Genomic DNA, 11,259 nt, shown 5'->3' on the forward strand with positions numbered 1-11,259 from the left:
GTTAAAATATATGAACAAAGAAAGTTTTTGCTAAAATAAGTGTTATTTCAAAGGATAGAGTATGTGTTTTTATTTTGCAATAAACAAATTTATTTACTTATATCGAAATGTAATAAAAATTAAAATGTATCAATCATTACCAAAGGTAATTGGAATGCCCAATCAGAGCAAACTCTCCGCTGTCCTGCGGGCAGCACCAATAATTAATGTTTATTTAAAAAAAATCCTGACGCTGTGGTAGTTAATTAATTTTAATTTTGCAAATTGAAAATGAAAGGTACAGTATACTTCTATATGCAAAAAAAATTTCAACTTGCTACCTGCTTTATTTTCAGTCCTGTAACATTTTGAAAAAATGAATTTTTTTTGCGAGAGCTGGATTGCAAAATTTATTTTGCAAAATCTATTGAACCAATCCTAATGAAATTTAGCGTATTGTTTAACTGTAATATAAAGTTTTTCTGGGTGAAATATGAAAGTCCTAAGTGTAGCATAAATGGTTGAAAAACGTAAAATGCGAATACTTGTTTTTGTATAAAATCCTTTATAATGGCTAATGAGCTATAATGGCTATAATTCCTAATAAGCTCATTGGTACCTCGGGCGAAAAACATTGGATATCTTAATCATCCATGTTATAATTCACATCTTTGTCATATGTTCCGATGACGGATCAATTATAAAGGGTTTTTACCCTGTTATTTTTACTTTGGTGGCTTGCATGTAGATTCTAAGATTGCACTGATGATGATCGGTCAACCGATCGAAAACTAGTTCTGTCTTTGATGTAGCCCTGTATAGGGATTTTAACAAATATACCTTTTATAAAGGATTTTATGTTTTTGTAATGGTATACAGCCAACTACAGGAAATTTTTCCTCGTGGATTTGTTTTTGTATGGTTTTTTCGCAACTATTGCTATTTTGCAACAAGGGTGACCATTTTTTAAATATTTCACTAATTCTATATTATAGTAAATTTAATTACGCAACTTTTACATAAATACAACTTTTCTCGGAATGAATACTTTTAAAGTTATGATCAAAAAACGAAGAAAAAAATCGAATTTTTCCTTCATTTTTCGACATTTTGATTATTTAAACAATGTTTCGGACCTTTTTGAGAGGGAGGATAACTCAAATATTATTATTTGAGACATTTTCAAGCCATTTCTGCAAAAAAATTTGAGTCACCTCTCAACGTCCAAATGTACTAATATTTTTACAGATGCGCCCTGGTCTAATTGGGGGGATTATCCTCAATGGCCGCTCCTTAATATGCGTATTAAGATATTTTTCTATTGTTTTCAACAAAAATAATGTAGGACTGACCAGCCTGTAGGATTTAGGTAGGGCGTTTGTCTTGTCGTCCTATTTTGTGTATGTACACCACCCTTTCAGCTGTCCAAATCTTTGGTATATAACCTAGAGTTATGTTAGCTCTACAGATCTTTGTTAGAATGGACAATAAGATGTCCAATCCTTTCTGTAGCTTGGCAGAAAATATTTCATCCTCCCGTGTAAATTTAAATGGAGTCAAGTGATTTACTTTACATTCTTAAGTTTGATATTTATTACAGAAAATTCTGATTTTTTTTGCTATGACATTTAGATCATTCTAATTGTTGATCCTGGTGGTTCTATAGTAAAAACCTCCTCCAAGATGTATGTTTCTTTTCTTTTATATTTGCGATTTATTTTTTTCTCCTCTCGTTTAAGCATCCTTTATTCTTATTTTTATCCTATCTTTCTGTTATGTTATGATATTCTTCATCAAACCACTGTCCTGCAGTTGATTCACTTTTTTGCATATCCAGAGTTTGTTTCTAGGTGAATTAATATTATTATTATTATACCTATGTAAAATAGCAATAGAATACGTTTAAAAGAAAAACAGTTACCTCAATGTACTGTTTTGCAATCTTTTTACAATTGTTTTGCAATCTTTTTACAACTGTTTAGCAACTTTATTTAACTGATATATTTGATTTTTAGATACAATCGATAAGTCATTGACTTTGTCACAGCTTGGCCTAGATTCTCTTATGGTAACAGAAATTAAACAAACCCTCTATCGAAACTTTAATATAGATTTAAGTCCTGAAGAAATCCGAGAGCTCACGTTGAATTCACTAGTTGCTTCAGATTCTACTAAAAATGAAGATATTTCTTTCGGTGTACAAGTTGAAGCAAATACATATCTTATATCCGATGATCCTTTAATAAAACTACGTGACTCAAAAAGTTCGAATACGAATATTTTTGTAATTCATCCAATTGAAGGCCATGTCAATGTGTTAAGACCTCTCGGAAGTAGATTAAATGCCACAGTTTATGGTCTTCAATGTACAAGTGATACTGAGATGAATACTATGAATGATTTTGGAAAGTACTTTGTCAAAAAAATTAAAGAAGTACAACCTAAAGGACCCTACCATCTATGTGGGTACTCATATGGATGTGCTCTAGGCACAGAAATTGGAATACAGCTAGAGAGTGCTGGTGACCAAGTTGATGTAGTATATATTGATGGTTCACCATCAATGGTCCATGAAGTTCTCAAAGTCACGCATATAACGAAAGGAAATTCGGTCGAGAATTCCAAGGAGGCCATTTTGGAGAATTTCTGTATGACGTTTCCTCAAGTAGAACAAAAAGAGGTAAGGTTTATTACACTTTTGGCAAATATTTCATTTTATAAATTGAGTAAAAAATCTGAGTTATCCGAATGTCTTCAACTTCTTTGTCAATTCTAATTCTGATTCTGATTAAGTATGTTTTGTACCAAAAAGCCGTGGGTAGTTACCGGAATTATTGATTGTTCTACCAATACATTGTACCGGTACCACTAAAGCAGGCGCGGATACAGGGGTGTCAATGGGTCCAAGGACCCCCCTATTGTATTTAGCCTTAAAAGTATTTTTTATTATTTTTTTCTGTTAACTTTAAACTCTAAGCCATCAGTAAAACACTAATTTACACGACAACCGCTTCCGAAGAATTGAAAGAAGCCATAAAATCTAAAACACCCTTCTCTAAAAAATAATTTGCAGGCGCATTTGTTTGGGTACCGGTGGAACCATAAACAATCCGAAATACTTTTCTCAATTCAAAGAATAACAAAAATGATATTTTAAAATGCAAATACATTCCACTGGGTATAAACCTTATCTCATGAAAAGCCACGTTTCAAATTTGCGACACAATAAGGATATAAAGATTTATATTTTACTAGATAATCCATGAGTACCTCTCCATTGATGGTAGAAAGGTTAACCTTTATGGTAAAGAACGACCAGTGAGATTAATAGTCGTGAATTGTCTATCAATACTTTTGATACCGTAGGTATCTGGGATTATATAGTGTATTTTATCCTTAGAGTAAGTGTGAGTCGTATGGCTAAATCTGGAAAATATGATATTTGCATTTGAGGTAAGTCTGCCCCCCTAATATGAATTTGTAGATCCGCGCCTGCACTAAAGTACCATCTCCTCGACGGAGTTCGGCAATCATCATAGCTATTCGGACTTTATAGACGGCTGCTCTGAAAATTTTATTTGATCATATGTTCGTACCATTCTCTCAGGTTTCTACGCCTCCCTATGGTTCTCTTGTCTTGAGTCTTTTCCTGTATTATTAGCAGGAGCAAGTTGTATCTCTGTGTACGTTTAATATGTTTGATACCTTCCAATCTTCTTATTTCGTTTGTATTAATATTTTCGTGTCTTTATTCATCCTTCGCAGAACCTCTTTGTTTATGGCGAATTCCCTCTTCTTTGAAATTGTTTATTAAAAGAATTATTATGATACATACATGTGATTATACACATAGTTTCAAAAGTTATGCATCACCCCTTGTATTCACGATGTTCATCATCATCATCATTGGCTCGACAGCCCTTTCTGGGTCTTGGCCTGTTCCAGGATTCTTCTCCACTCTGATCTGTTTCGCGCTTTTTTTTCTCCAGTTTTTAATTTTTAAGGTTTTTATATCATTTTCTATTTGTTGATGTTACGCGATGTTGATTCACGATGTTACGCTTTTATAAATCTGTATCTTTATCACATATTTAATGAGCCTTTTGTATAAAAAATATACCATTTTTGGTTTTTTATTTTATTTGATTACCCATTTAATTGACCTGGTTTTGCCAAGGTGTAAACATTTGAAAAATTTATTGTGGTGAAATTTTTGAAAACGTGATTAAAAATGAATCGTGCTTTAATTTCTGAGTTGGACCGTATAAGAATTATCGATTTAGTTGAAGAAGGCCGTTCACAGCGGTTCGTGGTAGAAAGAGTGGGTGTTTCTCAGAGTGATGTCTCACGGATATGGAATAGGTTCCTGGAGACAAACTCGATACGGAATAGAACTAGGTCTGGTAGACCCCGAGTTACCAATGATCGACAGAATAGATATATCAGAATTTCCATCTGTAGAAATTCTTCTATGTCTGTACTAGCCCTCCAAAGAGAATTCGGGCATGCTACAAGAGTCAGAGTATCGTTGGCTACAATAAGAAGAAGAATTTTAGAGTCAGGTTTGAGGAGTCATCGACTAATAAGAGTTCCTCAGCTACAACCTAGACATGTTTTGGACCGCCTCCATTGGGATCAAGAACACATACAGCTCCCGCAACAATTTTGGAATTTTGAGCTTTTTTCAGACGAAACCAGAATCTGTTTAAATAGTGATAACCGGCGAATTCGTGTGTGGCTAGTTGTGCAGCTCTTGTTGGCTCTCGCCACATACAAATTCGCCGTTTATCACTATTTAAACAGATTCTGGTCTCGTCTGAAAAAAGCACAAAATTCCAAAACAGTTGGGGGAGCTCTATATGTTCTTGAGCCCGCTGGACGCGGTCCAAAACATGTCTAGGTTGTAGCTGAGGAACTCTTATTGGTCGATGACTAATCAAACCTGAGTCTAAAATTCTTTTTTTATTGTAGATAACGATACTCTGACTCCAGTAGCATGCCTGAATTCCCTTTGGAGGGCTGGTACAGACATAGAAGAATTTCTACGGATGGAAATTCTGATATATCTATTCTCTCGATTATTGGTAACTCGGGGTCTACCAGACCGAGCTCTATTCAGTATCAAGTTTATCTCCAGGAACCTATTTCATATTCGTGAGAAATCACTCTGAGAAACACCCACTCTTTCCTCCACGAACCACTGTGAATGGCCTTCTTCAACTAAATCAATAATTCTTATACGGCCCAACTCAAAAATTAAAGTACGAATCATTTTTAATCACAATTTTACCTAAAAATGATTTTATTAACGTTTCGACGCCCAAGTCGGGTGTCGTTGTCAAAATACAAAATAATATTAAATAAATAAAAATGTTGTTGCTTAGTAAAAAATTCTTCTAATAATTTATTTAATCTGACTCATTTATATCGGCAATTCAGACACGTATTATACATTTTAAAGTAGACGACTTTAAAAATGATATTGCCAATATTGATGAGTTGCGTTCCTGGGACGACTTTACTAAAAGATAGTTCATTCGATTACATGAAATCAATCCCAACTCAAGAATAGCCGCCACAAAAAATCATAGCATGTGATCTGTCTTTAAAAAGACAACCAAATGCAACGGTGGTACTGAAATTCTCGGGTTAGAGATTCCATAGTAAATCACGAGGGAAAACCAGGAAAAACCTCGTGATACTATCCCGAGATCGCAAGTATTTGGGTTTACATTTAGTTTACTATCAAAACTAATACCAAATTCTGACTTGATATTTTAAATTTTAAATAATACTAAAATACTAAATATGTACTAACTCGATATGTTACTGATTTACTAATTGTGGTATTTTCTTTCTATTGACATCCTCCTTTAGTATGGGTAACCACATCCTACTGCATTCTACCGAGGAATTTGCGACACAATTGGTTTCATTTAGCATAATTAGAGCCGCTTCTTTGATTTTTCTCTTTTTAATTATGAAAATTAAGCGGCTCTAATTATGCTAAATGAAACCAATTGTGTCGCAAATTCCTCAGTAGAATGCAGTAGGATGTGGTTACCCATACTAAAGGAGGAAGTCAATAGAAAGAAAATACCACAATTAGTAAATCAGTAACATATCGAGTTAGTACATATTTAGTATTTTAGTATTATTTAAAATTTAAAATATCAAGTCAGAATTTGGTATTAGTTTTGATAGTAAACTAAATGTAAACCCAAATACTTGCGATGTCGGGATAGTATCACGAGGTTTTTCCTGGTTTTCCCTCGTGATTTACTATGGAATCTCTAACGCGAGAATTTCAGTACCACCGTTGCATTTGGTTGTCTTTTTAAAGACAGATCACATGCTATGATTTTTTGTGGCGGCTATTCTTGAGTTGGGATTGATTTCATGTAATCGAATGAACTATCTTTTAGTAAAGTCGTCCCAGGAACGCAACTCATCAATACTGGCAATATCATTTTTAAAGTCGTCTACTTTAAAATGTATAATACGTGTCTGAATTGCCGATATAAATGAGTCAGATTAAATAAATTATTAGAAGAATTTTTTACTAAGCAACAACATTTTTATTTATTTAATATTATTTTGTATTTTGACAACGACACCCGACTTGGGCGTCGAAACGTTAATAAAATCATTTTTAGGTAAAATTGTGGCTTATTTCCCATTTGAATATACTTGATTATAAAAATGCCACAAGAAAATAGCTTCAGAACAACATTTTTAATCACATTTTCAAAAATTTCACCAGAATAAATTTTTCAAATGTTTACCCCTTGGCAAAACCAGGTCAATTAAATGGGTAATCAAATAAAATAAAAAACTAAAAATGGTATATTTTTTATAAAAAAGGCCCATTAAATTTGTGATAAAGATACGGATTTAAAAAAGTGTAAACATCGTGAATACGAGGGGTGATGCATAACTTTTGAAACTATGTGTATAATGTAGAAGGTGAAGTGCATACGTAGAATCAATGTTTTTTATTAATAAAAGCCCTATTGTGTTCTGGTGTACGTTCGTTAAAGGTTCTGCCGGTTTGACCGATGTAAGCTTTTGGGCATTTACCACATGTCAGTTTGTAAAGGGTGATTCATTTAGAGGTACTTTTTTTGGTGAGGATTTTTTAGGAGATCGTGCATGAATGATATCACCTAAAGTTGCTTTCTTATTCAGAATTGTTTGACATTTCATCTTAGAAAGACTTAACTCGGCACAACGTCTAGAAATTATTTAGCTGTATTGCGAAAATAGGCGTTCAATGAGGAATGTGTTTCGGGCGCTAAGAGCAATAAAAATGTTTTACGATGAGGCCCGTGTTTGGCTTAATGAGGACGTGAATTAACAAAATTCCCGTATTCGGGTTGATGAGCAACCCAAAGAGGTTCAAGAGTTGCCAATACATTCAGAAAAAACCACAGTTTGGTGTGGTTTACGGGTCGGTGTCATCGTCGGTCCATGTCTTGGACCGGTCAGAATGTTACTGTGAATGGAGACCATTATCGCGCCTTGATATGGGACTATTTGGTACCAGAAATTAAAGTTCGTAGTTTAAGTGACATTTGGTTCCAAAAATATGGCGCCAACTGCCATACATCCCGTGAAAGCATGGCTTTATTGAGAAAATGGTTCGGTGAGCAATTTATTTCACGCTTCGAACAAGTCACTTAGCCGCCTATATCCTGTGACATCACACGTCTAGTCGTTTTCCTCTGGGGCTACCTCAAGCCCAAAGCCTACATAAATAAACTGGCTACGATTGAGGCATTGGAGGCCAGTGGTACTCGAGTCACTGGTCAAATACCAATCGAAAAGCTCGAACGCGTCATCAAAAATTGGACCTTCAAAATGGACCGTCTTAACCGCAGTCATAGTCAACATTTCGGCTCATTCAGCGAAGACTGTACTAACTCATTTTTTTAAGTTTTCGAATAAAGCAAGATAAAATTTTGATTGATGCAAAAAAGCAGGGGTTCTTATTTACTAAATTGTTTTTATATTTATCCATTGTGTTTACCGTATTGTTCCACTTGTACTTTTCAACATGTCAATTTTTTTATCTATATGGTTTTTGAATGAGTTAGTACAGTATTCGCTGGAAAAAAATCGGGAAAATCCTGGATAGTACATCCTGGATACTTATTTATACTTATAAAATGCACCTTCTATTTACATGTCTTATTTTTAATAGAAATTTATAAGCTGTACAACTTTAATAACGTAAAAAATGTTGTTCATGTAGGCGTACTGTAACGAGTTAAGGCGATTGACTACCCAGCTAATTGAAATAATATTCGAAAATATTACCTCAACTAACCAAGATAGCCATCGTTACACCCTTAGCTTAGCTCAGTCACTCAGGTGTGTGTTCGTCTTGTCCTAACCTTAGAATGAACTCTGAAAATTGGAATGGAAGCAAACAAAACATAGTTTTTAACTAATCATGTTTATTGTCCATAAAGATATAATAAATAAAATGACTTAGTAAATTGCATTAACAAATGTATTTAAATTCTTGCCAAAAACTAACAATTCTGGATTATACTTATGGCTTTTGGTAGCTGATGGTATCTTCTTGATGTCGTATGGTACTGCTGTTGTAGACTTCTCGTAGGCCTGGGCGGATCTTCGGCGCAAGGCCCCTGCAGCTAGAGGTGGTGGTTGTGCAGTCTGGATGTCATTGTCTTTGCCTTCAAGTGTGCATCACCGGTGATGTGAGGCTTAGGTTCCCAAAGAGGGAAAGGTTGATCTCTTTCCAAAAAACTGTAACAGTAGAACACATATCAACAATCAAGAAGAAAACCAAATTGTACCTTTGCCAAATAGTATTCAGAAATAGTAATTGGCAAGGTTAAATTACATAGAATTAAGATGAGGAGAATAGTTAAAATTTTGATAACTAAACGTGCATATTAATAGATGAAAAGAAATATAGAAATCAAACACATTGTTGAACATTTGAAGGTTAGATAAAAAAAACATTAGAAAAACTGTTAGACGGAGAAATATAATTACTGTAAGATATTATTCTTACCCCAAGAGATGATTTGATGGAATGAAAATGATTTAATTTTGGAGCTACTCTGCTTTTTAAAACATTTCCACCTCCATTTTGAGAATGAGATATGGGGGTTGTCACTGTCATTAAAATGACATGACAACGAACCTTGGACCGAAATTTGAAATAACGAACATGGAACACGAGGGAAGATACAATGTAAATAGGATTGCCTATTATAGAATGGACGCCAACCGATTTTTATTAAAGGGGAAATGGGTAAACCAAATAGAAGAAGATAATTATTAATGAAATATTAAAGAAAATAAGGTAAAATAATTATTTAAAAACAAAATATCAAAGACGTGACGTTTGTAACGTTACAGTACTTTACTTAACCTTAAAATGCGAAAACTATACTAACTCACGAGACAACGACGCTTTCGTTCGGAATGCCGAGGAAGACTATACTAACTTTCGAGATAGGATAGTTTTCGTTTTATAATGTATAGATATACAAGTTAGTACAATATCGAAGTGCAAAATTGGTTGCCTAAACGTGAACAAATTAACTTAGAACTTTGTTCGTTGAAAGGCATCACGGTTATCTAATTTTTCAGGGGTGTAACTCAAAAACGCCAAATATTGAGTTAGTGCAGTCTTCGTTGGACGAGTCCATTTGAAAGAAATTATCCAAAGAATGGTTCTTTTTTACGACAATAAAAAATATTTTCAAATCAAATTAATTTTTTCATTGTTTTTTCTTTTTTAAAAAAGTACCTCTAACTAAATGAATCACCCTTTATAAACTACTCTGTACTGGGTTTTTCTCTGGTGGTGGGAAGACTTTTCTGTCTTGTTCCTTTTTTTAATATTCCTTTTTAATATATGTAAGCTTTTTCATAATAAATTCTTTTTAGATAAAGGCATGTTTAAGTAATGAAAAGAGTTTGGACAAAAAACTACAGAGTGCCAGTGAATTAATTTCCAAAGTAACGGGAATAGATCAATTAAAAGTTTTAACATCCGCAAACTCTTTGATTCAACGGATAGAAGCAGGATTCTTCTATAAACCATCCAAGAAATTATCAGGAAGTACTCTGTTAATAAGAAGAAATGATAATCCCTTTAGTACGGAAAATTATGATTTAAACCAAGTAAGTATTACTCTATATGGAAAATTAGGGAAATTTAGGAGTAGTATTAGAACAAAAATATGTTTTTTATATTTTTTATTTGAAATGCGGATTTTTTATTTGTAATACGGATACTGGAATTAGTGTATAGCAGTGGCAGATCTATGGGAAGGGAAAATGGGGAAATTACCCCACTAACAAGGTTCAAAATTAAAGAAAAATATTATTGAACCATAAAAATAAATTTGCTGACCTGAAACTTAAAACACAGACAAATTTAACCCAATAAACACGCTAGTTAGGAAAATTAAGTGGACTTAATGCATATTAGTTATCATGTATGTCTTTTATGTATTTGGGTTCATCTTTTTATCTATATTGGTATTGGTTGATGTTTTATTGGAAGTTCCTCCCCCCAAGGCAAATTTCCTCTCCCAAAGCATAGTAAAAAATCGGTTGAAAAGCCGACAGAATATTGGAATCAAGAATACTGTGCTTTGTGCCTATAATCTTTGATTTGACCATGCAAAAATAAATTAACAGTTATAGTGTATTTATATGTACATCAAATATTTAAATATTAGATATCAAAAAAACCTATGGTTTTCAGAAATAATTAGATTTGAATTCATCTACATGTATTTCCTTTTTTAGGTATGTAACCAGGCACCCTACATAGAAAAAATTGACGGAGATCACAAAACTATACTTTTGGGAAATAACACACAAAAAGTGGCAGATATAATTAACAAATTTTGTAAAATATAATATATATTTTTGTAATAATATGTAATACTGTAGCAATTTTTAAAACTGTAATATTTTTAAGCCTTACATAAACTAAATGTTGTTGTATACGGTTTATTATTACTAGTCCATGCAGGATCTGTCTAGAAGCAGACCAAAATAGAGATTTTTCATAGGAGTCTATTTTTTTGCTGGAATATCTGGAAAGAAAGGTTCTCAGAATGATACTTGGCCCTCAAAGAGATGAATTGACAGGAGAGTAAAGAAGGCGCCGTAATGCTGAATTTGTGACTCTGGATGGTACTAAAAATATCGGTAGGCATATAAAAGCTAACCGGATAAGATCAGCAGGTCATGTGGTAAGATGAGAGGACGACAGAGTGTTAA

The 11,259-nt window shown here is 33.5% G+C and overlaps 1 protein-coding gene across 1 annotated transcript in view; it reads left to right on the forward strand.

Moving 5' to 3' along the window:
* LOC114327245 (fatty acid synthase) overlaps positions 1 to 10,980 on the forward strand; it is a 119,606-nt gene extending 108,626 nt beyond the window's left edge. Inside the window, exons 19-21 of the mRNA XM_050643189.1 lie at positions 1,995 to 2,659; positions 9,910 to 10,146; positions 10,780 to 10,980. Coding sequence (XP_050499146.1) covers positions 1,995 to 2,659; positions 9,910 to 10,146; positions 10,780 to 10,893 — 1,016 coding nt within the window. The 3' untranslated portion in view covers positions 10,894 to 10,980. The remainder of the gene's footprint in view (positions 1 to 1,994; positions 2,660 to 9,909; positions 10,147 to 10,779) is intronic.
* Positions 10,981 to 11,259: the final 279 nt, after the last annotated feature.

The sequence above is a fragment of the Diabrotica virgifera genome, chromosome 2 (assembly GCF_917563875.1).
Source record: "Diabrotica virgifera virgifera chromosome 2, PGI_DIABVI_V3a".
NCBI lineage: Eukaryota > Metazoa > Arthropoda > Insecta > Coleoptera > Chrysomelidae > Diabrotica > Diabrotica virgifera.